Consider the following 20,318-nt stretch of genomic DNA (forward strand, 5'->3'; position numbering starts at 1 on the left):
ATTAATTTAAATTGAAAATTTCCACTATTATTTAACATACAAAACAACATTGGTGTGCCCATCAGATCCACTATCAGATGTTCATCTGTTATGTACAGTGTGCTAGTAAGTCCCTACAAGATGGTTAAGGCACAGCATATTCCCTTTTTCACATCTGCCTGCTTAAATTGACTTGAGCATCTTACCTGAATTAATCAGGCTAACACTCATAAAATGAATAAGTAGTTTAAAATATACTTGCAAAGAAACAAGGATTTGCAAATACTAATGATGCAAACATAAGAAAATGGCAAAGTTTATAATTACCCTATTCTGACTTCTGTCAAACATGTTAAGTTTTTAAAAACAGATGTTTTGAAATGGTTCCACTACTATAATATTCTTTTTAGTTCTAGTCATCAATAAAGCAAATGTTTCAGTTAAAATTTGTCTATTAAAATTATCATCCCTAACACCAATCGGTAATTATTCCAAATTCTTCTAAAGCTGTGACACTTTCATACTTTTAACAAAAATGTGTCAAAATCTACTGAAATTCTTTAAGATTTTAAAACACATCAGAAAATTTTGTCTCCAAATGTTGAAAATTTAAGTCATGAAAATTATCAGTAACAGGGACTCTAACATTACTTTTGGCAATAAAATCATAATAATGAAGAATATTTTACATTATTTTCAAATGATATCTTCTTGAAATATATTTTGGGTAGGGCACAATTTTATGACATTAATAAATAAGATATTTAATCACTTAATATTTCACATTTTATAACAGATATACTAGTATAGTGATAAATGTATAATTTTCAAAGTATACCTATAGATAATTTAGAATACATAATAAAAAATGTAGACATCTAAGTCTAATCCATCAAGATGATTATTTCAGAAAAGAGTACTTTGCATGGAGTTGAATGATTTGATGGTTAACCAAATATGGAAATATTATATTCCAGCAACATTAAAAAACAAAGAATGCATATTCCATATTTTTCCTTTGTTTACTGTAGAAATCTACATATGTACAAATTAACTACCTCCATTTGCTGTCAGAAAGGAACCAGGCAAATTTTACTGAAACTGGTATTTTGGCATATCCATCAGAGAGTGTCACGTCTTTCCTCAGACAGAAACCAACTTCCCTATGTCAGTTCCAAGGAATAGCTATAGTTTTCTGCCTATTAACTGGACTGAACCATTGATCTGAAAAGCTGAATTGTAATAAAATGCAAAACTGCCAGGAAATTGTTACAGTGTTACAGCCAAGCAAATTCCAGCATTTTACTAAAGGAGCTGGAAGTTTACATGTGAAAATGTAGGGTCATAAATCTGTTTATTTCCAGTGCTGAAAAGACATTACATTAAAACCAAAATATACATTCCAGAAAAGCTAAGAAAACAGCAATTTACTGCTCAGCAAAGTAGTCAAAGTCCCTGGGCTCATTCCTCACTTACTTGCTCATAAATTCAAACTGTAAAATTGGAAAAAATCTTAAGAGTTCATCTAATCCACTCCTTAGCTCATGTTCCTCACTATACTCAACAGAGGTGAGGCACACCGGGCAGCATTTCAAAGCTTCGGTCCTCCAGGCTTTGAGGAACCACTGCAGTCAAAACACTCAGGATTTCCCTTGATAGCTAATTCATTTTTAGTAGTTCTGAAAGTTAGAACACTACTGTTTTTAACTCTGATCCTATCTTGGCCTCTATAGGCTCACACAAGATTAAAACATAAATAAATAAACGAATAAAATATAAAAGTCTAATCTCTTTTCCACTAAATCATCCAACATAAATGGCCTGAGGGTCCACCATAGCCTCTAAGGACACAAAGGTAACAACACTTCAAAGAACACATCAATAAAATAATACCACATGATATATTACACAATATTCTTTATTTTACAAATATTTATTGAAGGCTTATTATTTGTCATATATAGTGTAATACATAGGGAATCAGATGGTTAGTAAGACGGAGTCGATCCTTTTCCTAATGAAGTTTAAAGACCAGAGAGGAATACAAACAGGCAATTATGACACAGAATGCTAAGCCTTATTATATTGAGGGATCTTCTGACATATGTATCTGCGGTTTTGTACGCATTGAATCTCCTCTTCCATAATAAAAGCATGTTGATGCAAAATTACTCAGATAAAATAACTCATTAGTAATTTTTAAAATTCCATATTAAACATATATACATATATATTTTAAATGTTTTAAGTTCCAGGGTACATGTGTAGGATGTGCAGGTTTCTTACATAGGTAAATATGTGCCATGGTGGTTTCCTGCACCTATCAACTCATCACCTAGGTATTAACCCATTTATGCCAGAGGTTGCAATTTGTTGAATGTGAAAAATCAGACCTTGGTGATGACCTTGAGCAGGATATAAATAACTTCCACATGCTTAGCATCCCAGAAACGGAACACTAGGCATAAATGGGTTAAGCCCAGAATGCATTAGCTATTTTTCCTAATGCTCTCCTTCAGCTTGACCCCAACCCTCTGACTGGCCCCAGTGTGTATTATTCCCCTCCCTGTGCCCATGTGTTCTCATTGTTCAGCTCCCACTTACAAGTGAGAACATGTGGTGGTTGGTTTTCTGTTCCTGAATTAGTTTGCTGAGGATAATAGCTTGCAGCTCCATCCACGTCCCTGAAGAGGACATGATCTCATTCCTTTTTATGGCTGAAGAGTATTCCATGGTGTCTATGTTCCACATTCTCTTTTTCCAGTCTATCACTGATGAGCATTTAGGTTGATTCCATGTCTTTGCTATTGTGAATAGTGCTGTAATAAACATACGTGTGCATATATAACAGAATGACTTATATTCCTTTGGGTCTATACACAGTAATGATCTTTGAGGAATCAGCACACCATCTTCCACAATGGTTGAATTAATTTACATTCCCACCAACAGTGTAAAAGCATTCCTATTTCTCTGCAACCTCGCCAGCATGTTGTTTCTTGACTTTTTAATAATCACCATTGTGACATGAGATGGTATCTCATTGTGATTTTGATATGCATTTCTCTAATGGTGAGTGATGTTGAGCTTTTCTTCATGTTTATTGGCCACATGAATATCTTCTGGGAAGTGTCTGTTCATGTTCTTTGCCCACTTTTTAATGGGATTCCTTTTTTCTTGTAAATTTGTCTAAGTTCCTTGTAGATTCTGGATATTAGACCTTTATTATATGGATAGATTGAAAAAATTTTCTCCCATTCGGTAGGTTGCCTGTTCACTCTGACGGTAGTTTCTTTCGCTGTGCAGAAGCTCTTTAGTTTAATTAGATCTCATTTGCCAGTTTTTGCTTTTGTTGCAATTGCTTTTGGTGTCTTTCTCATAAAATCTTTGCCCATTCCTATGTCCAGAATGATATTGCTTATATTGTATTATGGGGTTTTTATAATTTTGGGTTTTACATTTAAGTCTTTAATCCATCTTAAGTTGACTTTTGTATATGGATTAAGAAACAGGAACAGTTTCAATTTTCTGCATATGGCTAGCCAGATATACCGTACCATTAACTGAATATAGAGTTCTTTCCCTACTGCTTCTTTTTGTCAGCTTTGTCAAAAATAAAGAGAAGAATCAAACAGACAAAATAAAAGATGATAAAGAGGATACCACCCTGACCTCACAGAAGTACAAACAACCATAAGAGAATACTACAAACACCTCTATGCAAATAAACTAGAAAATCTAAAAGAAATGGATAAATTCCTGAACTCATACACACTCCCAAGACTGAATCAGGAAGAAGCTGGATCCCTGAATAGACCAATAACAAGCTCTGAAAGTGAGGCAGTAATAAATAGCCTACCAATAAAAAAAAGCCCAGGACCAGATGGATTTACAGCTTAATTCTACCAGAGGTACAAAGAGGAGCTGATACCCTTCTGAAACTATTCCAAACAATTGAAAAGGAGGGACTCCTCCCTAACTCATTTTATGAGGCCAGCATCATCCTGATGCCAAAACCTGGCAGAGATACAACAACCACAAGAAAACTTCAGTCCAATATCCCTGACGAACTTCGATGCAAAAAAATCTCAATAAAATACTGACAAACCAAATCCAGCAGAACATCCAAAAGCTTATCTACCACAATCAAGTTGGCTTCATCCCCAGGATGCAAAGCTGGTTAAACATATGCAAATCAATAAATGTCATTCATCACATAAACAGAACTAAAGACAAAAACCACATGATTATCTCAATAGAGGAAAGGCCTTAGAGACAATTCAACATCCCTTCATATTAAAAACTCTCAATAAACTAGGTATTGAAGGAACATATCTCAAAATAATAGGAGCTTTTTATGAGAAACCCACAGATAATATCATACTGAATGGGAAAAAGCTGGAAGCATTCCCCGTGAAAGCTGGCACAAGACAAGGATGCCCTCTCTCACCATTCTTATTCAATATAGTATTGGGAGTTCTGGCCAGGGCAATCAGGCAAGAGAAAGAAATAAAAGGTATTCAAATAGGAAGAGAGGAAGTGAAATTGTCTTTGTTTGAAGATAACATGATCCTACATCTAGAAAACTCCATCATCACAGCCCAAAAGCTTCTTAGGCTGATAAGCAACTTCTGTAAAGTCTCAGGATACAAAATCAATGTGCAGAAGTAACCAGGATCCCTATATACCAACAAAAGGCAAGCAGACAGCCAAATCATGAATGAACTCCCATTCACAATTGCTACAGAGAGAATAAAATACCTAGGAATACAGGTAACAAGGGAAGTGAAGGATCTCTTCTAGGAGAACTACAAACCACTACTCAAGGAAATGGGAGAGGACACAAACAAAGGGAAAAACATCACATGCTCATGGATAGGAAGAATCAATATCGTGAAAATGGCGATACTGCCCAAAGTAATTCACAGATTCAATGCTATTCCCATTAAACTACCGTTAACGTTCTTCACAGAATTAGAAAAAACTATTTTAAAATTCATATAGAACCAAAGAAGAGCACGTATAGCCAAGACAATCCTAAGCAGAAAGAACAAAGCTGGAGGCATCACGCTATCTGACTTCAAACTATACTACAAGGCTACAGTAACCACAACAGCATGGTACTGGTACAAAAACAGACCCATAGACCAATGGAACAGAATGGAGATTTCAGAAGTAAGACCACACATCTACAACCATCTGATCTTTGACAAACCTTACAAAAACAAACAATGGGGAAAGGATTCCCTATTTAATAAACGGTGCTGGGAGAACTGGGTAGCCATATACAGAAAATTTAAACTGGACCCATTACTTACAACTTATATAAAAATTAAGATGGATTAAAGACTTAAATGTAAAACCCAAAACAATAAAACACCCTAGAAGAAAATCTAGGAACGTCATTGAATATATTTTTTGCATATCAGTTGCTTTGGTTATATTTACATCCTGAAAGTCAGCTTGAAATATGCAATTTTTTTAAAACTCTGCAGGAAGGTAACCTGATAATATTCTTTAGAACAGGGAATCAAAAAAGAAGTATATAGCACCATTCCTGATGTGTGTTTCTAGAACCCTACAAAATTAATTCTTTTTAAGTTGGTATTACTTGTGAATAGTCTGCAAAAAGAAAAGAGAACTGTAGTGCATTTTCCAAGTAACTAAAAAGTTCTATGTGCATTAGGTGTTGAAGATATATAGGGAGAAATATAGATTTTCAATCTAGAAAGAGATGAAAATATGCTACCAAATCACTCCATTACAGCAGAGCATGAAAGCAGAGGTACCTGCAATATGCAATGGGAACCAAAGTTCTGATGCTTCTCACGGTAATGGAGAGAGCTGGGGAGAGTTTCATAGAGAGGTGGCATCAAAGTCCTGAGTGATAAAGAATTTATCAGGTCCAGAGGTGAGATGGATAAAAGTTTCCAGGTGGAAGCAGTCCACTGTACTCTTAATTCATCTTTATGAAACATTTCTTCTCAGAATAGCAGAACAGTATACCTCTCAGATGGTACAAAGAGTCATCTGAATCAACAGAGTAAGGATGACAAACTACTCTCTAGAGAAAAATTCTTCTATTCAAGCAGAAATGCAAGAGGAAAGTCCACCCAGACAATATGAATTAAACATAACCCCATAATTTCAGGCTTACCAAAGCTGAAAGAAGTCAGATCTAAACCAACAAGCAGAAAACAAGTCCATTATTTGGCAGGAAAGAGCTAGAAGATAGTAATCAGTGTGAACAATAGTGTAATTAAGATGAGTAAATTTGACTAGGACATTTAGTTTGTACTTAATTTGAAGTTTACAAAGCTCTTCCACCAATTTACAAAACTACAAAGGGAAGGAGAAGGTAAGTTTTGGTCTTCAATGAAAAAACCCTGGTTTAGGCAAGAAAGTCAGTAGCCTAATAGCTAAGGAAACCTAAGCTTCAAGGCAATTCTTCTCTTAAACATGAGCCCCTGCAACATTAAACTAATATTCATGATGCTCACAGACTGGAATTTAGCAGGAAATTCAGATATGCCTCTAAATACCATTAACTTATTTGTGAAATGGCTTTTTTCACTATTTAGCCCCAAGGAAGTCTTTAGATGTGAAAGACAAGCTCTAGCATTTTGCAGTTAGAAACTCTGTGAGCTTAGCACTGTAAGAGATTAATTTTCTCTATCTATAAAATGGAATTAGTAATATCTACTTTACAGAATTTTTATAGCTTATAGTATGTCAACTTCTTAGCACAAAGCTTGTACCTAATGAAAAAAGAAAAGAAAAAAAAAAGGTGTTTACAATACCATCTTTCTGGCCAGAGGTACTGGAGGTCTATAATCTGTAGAAGTATACTCTAGCAGTCTGACATATCTGAGAAAGCCTCTTTTTTCCCTTCTTTAAATATGTCCTCCATAGGACCATCTTCCCTTCAATAACTTATATCTGTGAATCTCAAGAGATCCAAGGGCCTTATTTTCTCCTTAAAATAGGCTCTTGGGTTCCTCAAGGTAATTAGAGAAAGGAAAGACACCCAGGCAGAGACAGTTAAACTGTGAATAAAATGTACACTATGAATAAAACAAAACATACATTTCAAATCCTGACAATCTTAGAAAAAAATCACTGTAATAGAAGGGCTTTCAAAAGAGAAAAAGAACAATGTGTTGTATATTGTTCCTTTTATTAAAAAGCTGAACGGTGAAGCCACCCAAGATTTTGTATCTTCCGGAATTTTTTTTTTTTTTCCTTTCTCCTGTGTAGTCTCTGGTTGTTCACATTCCGAAATGATGTTTACTGTTTTCCAAGGGAATGTTCAGGAGGGCAGCTGCCTTGGAGGTAGGTCATCAGGACTCCTTTGCATTTTACATGCAAATAAAGACTCCAGAAGGGACTGTAGCTGCTAGAGGCCTTTGCTAGCTGCTACAGGTAGGTCCACACTGTCGCAAGTTGCTGTGTCTCTTAGCCCCAACGTCTGTTCATGGCTGTGGTTTTAAAAGAGTCCCTCAACAGATGCTCTATTTAATAACTACAAGACAATAAAAACTAGGGTTATAAGCCAACAAGGATCATATTGTCTCTTAATAATATTTAATCACATCAATTTCTTTAAGAAAAAAAAAATACCAGCACTAATATTTGAGATCCTGGTATTTTTTTGTAAATGTTAAGACATTCACGAGAAAGATGCCATTCTGAAGCTAAATGCTTAAGCGACATGTATTACACATGCAACCAACATGATTTAGAAGCACATGCATTTGAAGGTAACTGCCACTGAAAAAAACAAATATGTTTTTGAAATATACTTAAGAAACAGGCTAAATATAGTAACTAAGATACATTAACATGCATACCTTACAAACTTTAATTTAGGCTCAGTGCTGCCTGAATGCATATGACTAGGTACTAGACTATCCCATTTACATAACAAATTACCAGGGTTTGTCTTTTCTACTGGTGGAGCTGTCTCCCTAACTAGGAAAAAGAGTGAAGAGTTAAGGATAAAATTTTGTAAACTGCATTTTGAGAACAGCTTTTGTGTGTGTGTGTGTGTGGAAAAAAAAAAAAAAAATGGTGAACTTATCTGGGAAAAGTTTCCTATTGTATCTTCGTCTTAAGCTACCACCATACAATATATTACAGATTCTGAGAAGTTGTGAAACAAAGAAAACTAATACATTCTATATTTATTCAACTACCGGAAAGAACTGAGAAGAAACAGCTTATTAATTTCAACTCTAATGCTCACTTTGATCGTTATTAGTGGCTCTATGGAACATTGCTGAAGTTTAACAAGATAATGCGAAACAACTGATGAGCAATTCCTACCTGGCTGGTCCATTACAATGTTTGGAAAATGCTGATATAAGATAAACCTATGGTGGTTTCAATACTTGTCCCCAGTTCCCTTTTTCATATCTCACTTCCAGCATTTAAGAGCCAAGTAACAGAAGAAGGAAAAGGGGAAAGAATATTACGTTAAAATACAAGGAAGGGCAAGTCTCTATTGATTTTATTCTCTAATCACCTATTTTTCATCAGAATTTTAGATATTTATGGATCCAGTGTGAGCAATGATTAAACATCTATTCTGAAAATGTGAAGAGAATGTAAAGAGTGAATAAGATTCTCTTCTCCTCAGTGAATAGTCTACATTCTTAATAAAAGCTGGGTCACGTCTCTCAGAGATAAGTGATGAGTATGTCAATTTCTCTGTAAAAGCCACCTTCTCTGTGGAAGACAGATCTACGCTGCTGTGGCCTCACATATTTCTCTCTTGAGGGATTCTTTTCAAGAAAAGAATAAGCAACCTAAGGCAGCATAACTACTTTACAAATATGAACTGAACTTGAGTCAACCTTTTTCTTAGCTGGGTCTTTACCCTTCTCAGTTCATGACTACTTATGTTACAAGTATTATTCTTGGGAGAGCTGATTTGACATGTGAAAACAGAACATAATAAAGCAGAAAATTACTCACATAAAACAGTGTAGACAAGTTAGAAATAGCAGACAAGCAGGCTCAAGCAAGAAATTCATAAGAAAACCATAATCTCTCCAGTCTCCCTCTGATGAATAAATAGGCATTAATTTGCATAAGCCACCAGGAAGTGGGGAAGCTTGCTTTTAATAAGAAAGTTAGAAATTTTTCAATGGAGCTCACCCATTTTGTTCCTCAGATGTGGCAAATCATATATCCCCACAGTTCCCAGCTGCATGAACAAATGACTGATAAAATCAGTGACATCCTACGAAGAGTTTACAATGGTAAACTGAGTCATTATGTTGCGATTAAGCATCATCATGAAAGAAGACATAAAATAGTTAGGCATGCACTCAGTGCTAAACTTCTGATACTCTCCCTCCATTGAAATACTCTTACAAGTAAACCCAAAGTTGCTTAAGGAAAAAAAAAAAAAAAAAAAGACAAAATGCTGAGCTTGATATATTGAATCTATATTTTAAAAAGTATATCTATCTCAACAAGTCTTCTAAAATTGTTGTATCTTAATAATGAACCCAGAAGGCGCAATGAAAAAATGGCACAATATTCCCAAATTCTTTATTGTAGAAACACAGGCGATATTTCTGGCTATGTGATAAGTTTGAAATTTATTAATCATTAGCACACAAAGTAAGGAATTAAATCCTCTAGTATGGATTTCTCAACATAGAGTTTTTGTTTCTGTTTGTTTAGTTTTGTTTTTGAGACAGAGTCTTACTCTGTCACCCAGGCTGAAATGCAGTGGCACAATGTCGGATCACTGCAACCTCCGCCTCCCAGGTTCAAGCAATTCTTCTGCCCCAGCCTCCTGAGTAGCTGAGACTATAGGCGTGCATCACCACACCCAGCTACTTTTTGTATTTTTAGTAGAGAGGGGTTTCACCATGTGGAGGCTGGTCTCCACCTTCTGACCTCAGGTGACCCACCAGCCCCAGCCTCCCAAAGTGTTCTTGTTTTGAGTAGCAACTTGCTTTAGAAGCCCTGATGGTCATATTTTTTAGCTTATAGTTCTATTAAGATTGGAGGGCTCCAAACAAGAGCTCAATTAGAAAGCACTAAGATTTACTTCACTATCACCAAATAAAATTTTCAGCCATAATGAGTCTAGTTCCCCTCTATGTATTTCCTCAGCCCTTGAGTAGCTTAATCTTCAAAATAAAATCTGAGTTCCTTCTCTACTGCTCCCTTTTACAGTCAGTTTCTTTTACTGCCTCAGAAAAAGTAAAATGAGAAACAGTAAAAGGTTAGAAAGCCTATTCAGGCTGGGGGGGGCGTGGCTCACACCTGTAATCCCAGCACTTTGGGAGGTCCAGGCAGGTGGATCACTTGAGGTCAGGAGTTCAAGACCAGCCCGGTCAACATGGTGAAACCCTGTCTCTACTAAAAATAAAAAAATTAGCTGGGCATGATGGTGGGCGCCTGTAATCCAATCTACTCTGGAGGCTGAGGAAGGAGAATCTCTTAAACCCAGGAGGTGGAAGGAGTGAGGGCCTGGGCAACAGACCTAGACTCCGTTTAAAAAAAAGGCCTATTCAACAGGTCATTTTTTGGAGCTTAGTTTGTTTTATAGGACTTCCTGTTTCTGGGCAATTTGGTGGAGAGGATGCTATACAGAGGAGCTATACACATAATCATCATTAAAGATGAACAAAGTACAGGAGAGCATAAAGAAGAAAAAATAATCACATTATCCACCCACCATGTAAAGTCAGACATAATTAAGCATTTTCACAGTATTCTATTTTGTGTTGTTACATTGTGTGTGTGTATGTTTTGTTTTGTTTAGAAAGAGTCTCATGCTGTCACCCAGGATGGAGAGCAGTGGTACAATCTCAGCTCACTGCAAGCTCTGTCTCCAGCGTTCAAACGATTCTACTGCCTCACACCCCAAGTAACTGGGTCTACAGGTGTGCACCGCTATGCCTGGCTAATTTTTGTATTTTTAGTGGAGATGAGGTTTCACTACATTGGCCAGGCTAGTCTCCAACTTCTCAGCCACCCAACATGCTGGAATTACAGGCATGAGACAAGCCAGCCTGCACTGTTTTTATACAGGTTACCTGCAGGTACGTTTAAGAAGTGCAAATGTGCTAAAGTGTGCCAAGTACAATGAAATGGTAAATGCTACTAAAATCTGATAATCTTAGAAACTGGCCTGTAGATAGTATTGTCTTTTTGGCTAGCCCAGTGTTTTAAAGGAAATTTGAATTTGAACTCCTCTAAGAATGTTTCCATCTTGCCACAGGCCTAATTACTCATTAGTTTACATAAGGTTATTTCAGATGCTTAGATACCCACCTGAGTGGGCCCTAAATGTAATATGTAACTCACATAAAGTACTATAATAAAATGCCTGGAGGATGCTGAGTAAGAAAAAATCTTTCATTTTTTAAAAAAAATTATTATTATTTTGAGCCGGAGTCTCGCTCTGTCACCCAGGCTAGAGTGCAATGGTATGATCTCGGCTCACCACAACCTCTGCCTCCTAGGTTCAAGCAATTCTCCTACCTCAACCTCCTGAGTAGCTGGGATTACAGGTGTGTGTCACCACACCCAGCTAATTTTTGTATTTTTAGTGGAGATGGGGTTTCTTTATGTTGGCCAGACTGGTCTCGAACTCCTGACCTTAGGTGATCGCCCACCTCGGCCTCCCAAAGTTCTGGGATTACAGGCATGAGTCACTGTGCCCAGCTGAAAAAAAATATTTTAAAAACATACCTAGAACCTCCTGCTCAACTCAAACTATGCAAAAACTTTAGATATCAAAGTTTTATTCCTTCCAAACTTTTATCTAGCTTGAAGTCACAAGCAAATATACATATCTCCATCCCTACTCTACCCCCAATTTCTCAAGCTGTTAAAACCAAGTTTTAAAATGGCTTAGAAATCTCAAATCATAAAAAATGTTTGAGCCCTGAATAAGGAGAACTTAATAAAGCAAGTTTCTAGCAATAGGAGCTACTGGTATCATGATTGATTCCGAAGTGGAATGCTGACAACTAGGAAGAAGCTGTGTCTCTCCTGGTGAGATGCAGGATGCTGAGGGAAGCAGAAGGTAAAAGCAGGAGCCTAAAAGAATGCTGTGGTGTGGAAAAACTACTCAACGTGCTTTTTCCTATTCTCTCAGTCAGCAACAACAATCAATACAAAAGACTTCAGTGAGCCCAAAATATGTAGGAAGTTCTCCCCACCAGCAAGCAAGCAATCAGTTCTGCAGCAGACACCAGCTCAGTGCCCTCCAGTTCAACTCCAATGCTACCCACCAGGAGACAGTTTCAGACCTCATAGGTTGAGGGCTTAGTCCCCAAGACTGCCTGCCCACTTCAGACACCAGTCTCAAGTCCAGGCCTCCAGAACTTCTGACAGACTGGCTTCAAATTAGGGTTCCCATAACCCCTTCTTTGGGTTCAATTAATTTGACAGAGTGACATACAAAACTCAGGGAAACATATTTATGATTTATTACAAAGGATATTTGAAAGGACATAAATACACAGACACTTGAAGAGATACATAGGGCAAGGTCTGGAAGGGTCCCAGGCACAGGAGCTTCTGTCCCCGTGGAGTTGGGGGAAACACCTTTCTAGCATGATGAGTTCTTCTTCACCTTCCTGTCAGACCCGACGTGTTTAGCACTCCAGAATTCCCTCAAATCTGTTCTTGGGCTTTTATGGAGCATGCATTGAATACACATGATTAAAACATGGATAACCATGTTGAAATGTAATTAGATTAAAAGGGCATGATCTAATCCCAACAAGGCCTGTCTGTCCAGATTTTTCTTGGTATCTCTGTGCAGTGTTTCTTCTGCTATAGTATGGGGCAGAATACTCTCTGGTATGAGGGTTTTAGAACCCGTAATCAGATTAGAGTCCTGCAGTGGGCAGATGAAAGGAGGCTGGGAGAAGATCAGAGAGAGAGAGAGATTCTGGTTTTCTGAAAGAAGGGTATTGGGGGTGAATTATGAGCCAGGAACCATGGACAAAACCTATATATATTATAACATACAAATACTCTGCATGTACCAACTAAACAAACTCGAGCAGCGAGTACTTCAAGCATATCTGAAGCATATATAAAGAAGGTAAAACAAAACAAGTGGTAGGGTTCCATGAGTCAGTGGAGAGGTATGAAAATCCAATTGATTTGTAGGATAACAACAATGATGGCAGGTAAGCATGGCAAAAATTTGTCAAATATTTCTGTAATGGCAATAGGTTGAGTATGTTTTCGTTTATGTAAGACTCTTAAAATTGAATAGCAAACACTACTCAAGTTTTGATGTTTTCTCCTTTTACAAAAATAAATTTTAATGTAAAAGATGCTTTCTAATTCTGTAGGAACAATTCTTACATGCATTACTTATTAAATGGGCTTGTGTTTTTCTTGATTTACGTGTCCTTTCAAGCACAGTTTCCCCAGCTGCAGGAAATACCCTGACGCTTGTGGTAAAATCTGTAGATTTTCTGTATTAATAAATGTCACCCACCAACAGTGGATGACTTTATTATTCAAAGTCAACTCTATCTTAATATCTTTCTTAAGTTTTTAAACTCTGCTTCCTATCACTCTTGCAGTTGGATTTCCTAAAATAACGTGGTATTTTATTACTTTGCAAACTACGTTTATCTGGAACTATCTGATTATATCAAGTTTCAAAAACAAGTACCTATCATATTCTACTCTGCCAAAGGAAATTATGGTCCCTGTCATAAGACCTAACTACTGACTAGAGTGGTTGATTATTCTGTAGAAAAACAAAACACAGCCTTGATAATGGTTCTGTCAAATGGGCACTTTAAAACATACATATCCTGAAATCAGTAGGGCAGGAGTATTTTTCCTATTGTTATTCCTAATGAAAGAATAAGGATTTGACCAATGCCATCCAGAATCATAGGATTAGGCAGGGTTCTAACCTCCAACAACATATATATTAACTCTTTGCAACTTATGGTTGGGAATACACATAACTTTATTTGGCTTTAAAAAGTGATTTTCTATTGACCTAATGTGACTAATGTTCTGAGGCTATGGCAAAACACCAAATGTGCTTACATCGTGATTCACAAGAAATACGTAAAGTGATACAATTCCTCATTCAGTCACCAGCTAATTCTCTCTGTCCCTACCAGCTTTGGACTACTATTTAAGCTAAGAACAAACTGATAAAAATATAATAGAAGAAAACTGCTTTTGTCTATATCTATTACATCTCTGGCAATTAAATAATGATTTTAGAAGTTTCCCCACCAGTTTCTCCAATTCTGCAGAATTTAAGAATGAAAACTTTCCTAAGTCAAAAGAATAAACTATGTACTCGTCTATGTATATCTGCTCATCTCCTAAATAATTTATTTAACCTATTTCCCAACTGAATTCCACTTCATTCATTCCTTTTGTAATAAACTGACTAAGTGTCTATTATGTGTCAAACAAGAAGAGATAGAGACAGACAAAAAGAAAATGACAGAAAATTATGGACAAGGTTTATGGTACATGGTAACAATTGCCTTGAATATCTCTTTCTTTGCACATGAATTCCACAGGCAATTGATTCTTAATCTGAAGTCAAATAACTTTTGAAGGGCTGTGACAGAGTAACTGTAAGAGGTCTGCAAATGCCTAGGCTCATCAACATATATACCAAAGATTATTTTCAGGTGAAATATACCACATATACATTACAATTTTTAAAATTTAGATACTAAGTATGTTTTTACAAAAAAATGCATAGCATCTGGAAATGATACTAAAAATAGTTAACAACTGGTTAACCATGGGTTTCCACTAATTCAGTGGACTGTTGGCCATCCACAGCCAGTATGGACAATATGGACAGCTGCATATCATACCAGCAAATCCAGTTGAGGAGAGGCAACCTCTTCCCCTCTATTTCCTTTTATCTTTTTTTTTTCCGTATTAAAGAAAGGTCCTTATTTTAAAAATATTTCTGGGAGTTATTATTCTAACAAATATGGTAAACTTGCTTGGACCGCCATAACCTCGTGACAGACCACAACTCCCACGAGAAATTATAACAAGTTTAGAACCAGGCCTTTATTGGTGCTTTGTCTTTTATCATACTTAACAGTCATTCCCTACTTTCCCACTTCTTTCCAGATGTTTTAAGGGCTGTAAACCTTTCGCCATGAAAAAGTCTGTCTTTATTTATACTCTATGTATAATGAGAAACGCCTAGTTTCAGGCTTATGTTTCCAATTTACTTGAACCATTTAATATTTAGCTTACAAGAAAAGTTCCAGCTTGAGAAGAACAAATGAAATGGGCTGCAATTTGTGCTAAACTATTTTAACCCTGAGTATGTTCGCAAGTGGAAGCACTGTGTTATGAGAATGAACAGCAGTTCTTTCCTAGTGAGAGAAGGAAACAAGCTGGATTGACTTGGCTACCTTTTACTTTAACCAGCCTAAGGGAGTAACTCCTGGGTTCTCTCTCTTAGTTCAGAAGAAAAAATTACTCAATATATTTAGTATATTTAGGATAACAAATCATTTAGGCCAATCTCTCATAGCCAACAGGTAGTGATAGGAAGGATAAGCATAATAACTGCAAGAAAACAAAATGTGTAATCTCTATATCTTTCCTATAGATTCAGAACAAAGCCAAATGACTACGGCAACATTTAGAAATAAAGTGGTAGTAATAATGAAAATAAATTAAGAATTTAGTCATACTTACCAAAATGTAAATTTTACACGTAATTTATACATATTCAAATGTAGAGCTGGTATTTCTTAAACCTACTAAAATCATAATTTTAAATAAAGTGGCAAAATTATACCAACCACTACTCTTGGGAAGAGTAGTGTCAATTCCGGTTATCTTCTTGGTCTAAAATTAAAATTCTGAGGGTCTACTAATCAGAAGAGGTTTCAGATATCAAATCATTGAAAACGTAAATCCAACTTCCAACAAACTAACCTTAAAAAAGGCAAACCACTTGTAGTCATTCAACACAATCTCAAAGCCTTGATTGTAAATGATGGTGAAATGGCCAGAATTGCCAAGGTCATCATATGCTGTATCCAGCTTCTGAAGGTGCACCACTACTTTTTTTTCTGGTGGTCCTAAAGAAAAAAAAAAAAAAAAAGCACAATAAAGGAAAATGATTTGGATTTCAATAGGGGAAAGAATCCCCCAATTTCGATTATAATTGTGCTGCTTTCCTTTCATGCTACCCAGTTTGAGCACAGTCTGCCTAGTGAAGAAACCAGAGGCTCCATCTTGTTGCCTCAAATAGTTACTGCTCCCAGGCAAGACTGTGACAGTTAGGCTCTCAAAATTTGAGATAATGCAGGCAGGAGCAGTGGCTCACGGCTGTAATCCTAGCACTTTGGGGGACTGAGGTCAGGACTTCAAGACCAGTTTGGACAACATAGTGAGACCCTGTCTCTACAAAAATACTTTTTAAAAATTAGCTGGTTATGGTGGTGCAAGCCTGTAGTCCCAGCTATTTGAGAGGCTGAGGCTGAGGTGGGAGGACTGTGAGCCCAGGAGTTGGAGGCTGTAGTGAGCTATGATTGCAAAACTGCACTCCAACCTGGGCAACACAGTGAGACCTTGTCTCAAAAAGGAGAGATACGCTATGCAGCCCAGCAGGCAAGGATACCCCAAAAAGTACAGTACCTTTCCAGAGCATCCCAACACTGAAGAAATTTTTCCACTGAAGAAAAGGAGAAATGGGGAATGTTGAAAATTACAGGCTTCCAGAAATGGAGAGAAGGCAAAATGCTAGTCAAAAGTGGGAAATGCAAGAATAAAAGGTATGACAATAAAAAGATAAACAAACAGACTAGCTATCAGATTCTAAGGAGGACAATGTACTAAGCCCAGGAGAAGACACAAAATGATCTATTCACAGAAGAAATGGGGTACCTTTCTCAAAGACTACAGTTTAGAACCTCATAATCTGAATCTTTCCAAAGTTTATTCGGCAAACTAGATGTCTGTGTCCTATAAAACTAATTTGTGCTGTTAGGAATGAAACGTTTAACCTTCATAGATGAGGGCTCAGACCTGTAGGTGCCTTTAATTACTGGATTAAGGCCAAAGGTAATTTTATAGGCAGAGTCTGCCTGAAAATGGTTCAGCTATGTCAATCTGGAGCGTTCTACATTTTAAACAGTTTTTCCATGTTTCAGATTAATGTTCTGACATGGAAGATTGCATGTGACGGGGCAGTGCAAACCCCGATCTCTTTCTGCCCCAACCTTCAAACCCAAATTTTTTTTTTTTAAAAAAAAAGGCCCGGCGTGGTGGCTCCCGCCTGTAATCCCAACACTTTGGGAGGTCGAGGCGGGCGGATCACGAGGTCAGGAGATAGAGACCATCCTGGCTAACACAGTGAAACACGTCTCTACTAAAAATACAAAAAATTAGCTGGGCGTCGTGGCGGCGCCTGTAATCCCAGCTACTCGGAAGGCTGAGGCAGGAGAATCGCTTGAACCTGGGAGGTGGAGGTTGCAGTGAGCCGAGATCGCGCCACTGCACTCCAGCCTGGGTGACAGCGAGACGCTGTTCTAAAAAAAAAAAAAAAAAAAAAAAGTTATAATGCTCAGGATTATGAAATGCTATATAGTCAGTTAAAAAGGTCTTTCTTCAGTAACAAATGACTTAACAATCTTTGTTCTGCTGACAAGAAAATTATAGCTGACTTTTTACTGACTCTGCAAAAGTAACAGGCTGTAAGAGGATTTGGGTAGACCACAGTGTGACTCTTCTGACCAGTGATTGTCTTTTTTCCACCCCACCCCCTTCTTTTTTCTAGGGGCAACCACGTTATCCGAAGGCATATGGAATATCTCCAGTATGTTCAAACACTAGGTATTTATTGAGAGACTTCCATGAGCCAGGCATTGTGCATGACTCCGGGCATTTCTAATAGTAGGCTCAGAGTTAAATTTTCTGTTATTATTATTTTTTAAATTTTTACCTCCTTGCAATGCATGAAACAATTCAGAGTGGTACTAGACGTTTTCTAGTACTCATCAACACACGCTCAAACCAAAATCGCCGGGCAGAAAGTCCCTTTCCCACCAACTAACAAAAAGAGAAAACTTCCTGCTATATCCTCGAGAGTCTCTGAGCTCATCTGTCTTCACTGGTACAATAGCAATAAAAAATGAAAATAAAAATAAATTTTAAAAATAACGCTGCCAGATCGAACTGGAGAATCAAAAGATTGCAGTTCCCAAGTCTCTCTCAAACCAAACAAAATTAAGCGGGAGAGATAAAAAAAAGTTCTTGATAAAAGTGTTGAGTCCCCAAGATAACCAAGAAAGTGTGGAGTTAGAAGTTCTCAGCAGATGAACTTTAACTTCGCGGGCCTAGCGGGGAAGAAGGTCACCAAGGGTCCCCGAATCCAGTCAAGATGCTCTGGCCACCCACAAGCGTCTGCCTGGGGGCAAGCGGTAGTTAGCATGGCGCTGCGTTAGGGGCTCAAGGGCAGAAAGGACGACCCCCGGAGGACTGCTGAGCCGGCGGCTTACCCATAACCGAGCAGTTGACATCGCGCTGGGAACCGCTGGAGCCCACCTGGAAGACCCAGGTGCCCAGCAGGTCAAGATAGGTGCAGTTGGCAGGTGTGTCGCAGCGCACGGCGCGGTCGCCGAAGAGAAGCAGCAGGAGGGCGGCGAGCAGCGAGGCTGGCCCAACACCCATGCTGCCGGGAGCTGAGAGAGGAGGTGAAGAGTTAGCAGGAAGCCGAGCGCTACGGGCTAGCGGTGAGTCCACCGCGGGGCGCGCGCCTTGAAATAGCTACGGCGGCGCGGAAACCCGGGGCGGGGACACTGAGCAGCCGGGAATTGGGGGTTGGGCGCCAGGCGCGTGCCCGCCCCTGAAGCTGGGACTTGGGAGCGCGCGCCGCCCCTCACTTGACTGCAACTGGACCCAGAACTAGGGAAGGGCCCAGGGACAGATTTTTTTTTTTTTTTTTTTTTTTTTTTTTTTTTTTTTGCCGAGGGACGTTTCAGAATTTTGCACGGCCAGGGTGACAAAAAGAGGGCTTAAGAGCCACAAGCGGTCCGCACACGACCCAGACTTCGTTCTTGTGTAGTAAAGTAGGGAGAGAAGGAAAAGGTGTGGGGGGAATAAGGGGATGGGTCAGGTGAAAGAGCGCGACAGAAGGAGAAATCTAGCAAGTGGAGTTCTGTTTTACTTGCTATTCTTCCCCTTTAGTCTTTTTTCTCAGGTCCAGTTGCCTCATAACCAACTTTTTTTTTTTTTCCTCTGAAAAACTTCACTAGCTAAAATCAACTATTCCAGCTGTTTGAGAACTTATCTTCCTTCCGTTTTCCAACTCTTCCTACCTTTTTATGTGCTTGATTTTGTTTTGTTTCCTGGTAAATGCTGTTTGCCTATTCTCATTCAGCAGAATTCAGTTGTTGTGCAAACCAGCAGTTTTGGTGTATTAGCCTTGTGGGGGTTTTCCCTCTGGCGCGCACACACGGCGCTCTCAGAGATGATATTGCTCAACCCCTTCTGTGTTACAGAGGAAAAGCAGGAGGCCCAGAGAGAGGAAGCGGCTTGCCCAAGGTGAGAAGGGTGAGGAAGGAAGCTAGCCGATGGGAGAAGGCTGGTCTTATGAACCGTTCTAGTGTGCCAATCTGATCGCCAAAAATTATTAGGTAGCACTATTTCCAGGTGCCTCCTTTCTCAGTTTAAATATCACCCTTTTCTGTAAGAGCCTCCCGTTCTTTCCTAGCTTTTGTTGGTAATCGGGGCTCCTTTCTCCCACTGAGCCTTCCAGGTGTCAGGCCCTGTCGACACAGTGATGAACAAGACAGACCTGATGTGTCCCCGTTTTCTTTGGCATATGAATTTTTGCCTCCTTTGCACTGGTCACAAATCAATATTCATATGTCCATTTTTTTTTTCACCAGATTATAAACATTCAAAGAGAGCAGGTCCACATTATTCACTTATATCTCCCTAGATTCTGGTTTATTCAGAAAGTGTCCTTGAGTGTTAAAATAAGTGTACTTAATATTCTTATCTTGGTTGCCAAGCCTGAAAGCCAGTTTCAATGAGGCAAAAGGAGTTGCCCTTGAAAGTTCAGAGGTGAAAATACTCCTCAGTGGGGGCACAAACTTCAAAACCCTGGGGCGGGGTTGGTGGTGGGGTTGGGGAACACCTTACTTTTAGGTTTTATATATCTTCTTAGAATTAAAAGCTGACATTGTGTAATTAAGCTAACACACTACTTATTTAAAGATACCCTGACAGATTAAGTTTCCCTTCTTGAATCTCTGGGAAAGTGTGTTACTGATTGTTAAAACATTAAAATTTGTAGTAGGTCATCAATATTGAAGAACCAG

At 38.2% G+C, this 20,318-nt stretch overlaps 1 protein-coding gene across 2 annotated transcripts in view; it reads right to left on the reverse strand.

Annotated features, from left to right (window-relative positions):
• Positions 1 to 18,817, reverse strand: part of CTSC (cathepsin C) — a 40,555-nt gene extending 21,738 nt beyond the window's left edge. Inside the window, exons 1-4 of one of the 2 annotated variants that reach the window (XM_008020457.3) lie at positions 18,492 to 18,817; positions 15,925 to 16,070; positions 9,139 to 9,223; positions 1,879 to 7,501 (exon numbers count right to left, since the gene is read on the reverse strand). In XM_008020457.3, the coding sequence (XP_008018648.1) occupies positions 7,491 to 7,501; positions 9,139 to 9,223; positions 15,925 to 16,070; positions 18,492 to 18,663 (414 nt within the window). In that variant the 5' untranslated portion in view covers positions 18,664 to 18,817 and the 3' untranslated portion in view covers positions 1,879 to 7,490. Of the gene's footprint in view, positions 1 to 1,878; positions 7,502 to 9,138; positions 9,224 to 15,924; positions 16,071 to 18,491 lie in introns of those variants that run through there. The other variant, XM_038005371.2, reaches the window with a different exon arrangement.
• Positions 18,818 to 20,318: the final 1,501 nt, after the last annotated feature.

This window comes from Chlorocebus sabaeus, chromosome 1, assembly GCF_047675955.1.
Source record: "Chlorocebus sabaeus isolate Y175 chromosome 1, mChlSab1.0.hap1, whole genome shotgun sequence".
NCBI classification, from domain to species: domain Eukaryota; kingdom Metazoa; phylum Chordata; class Mammalia; order Primates; family Cercopithecidae; genus Chlorocebus; species Chlorocebus sabaeus.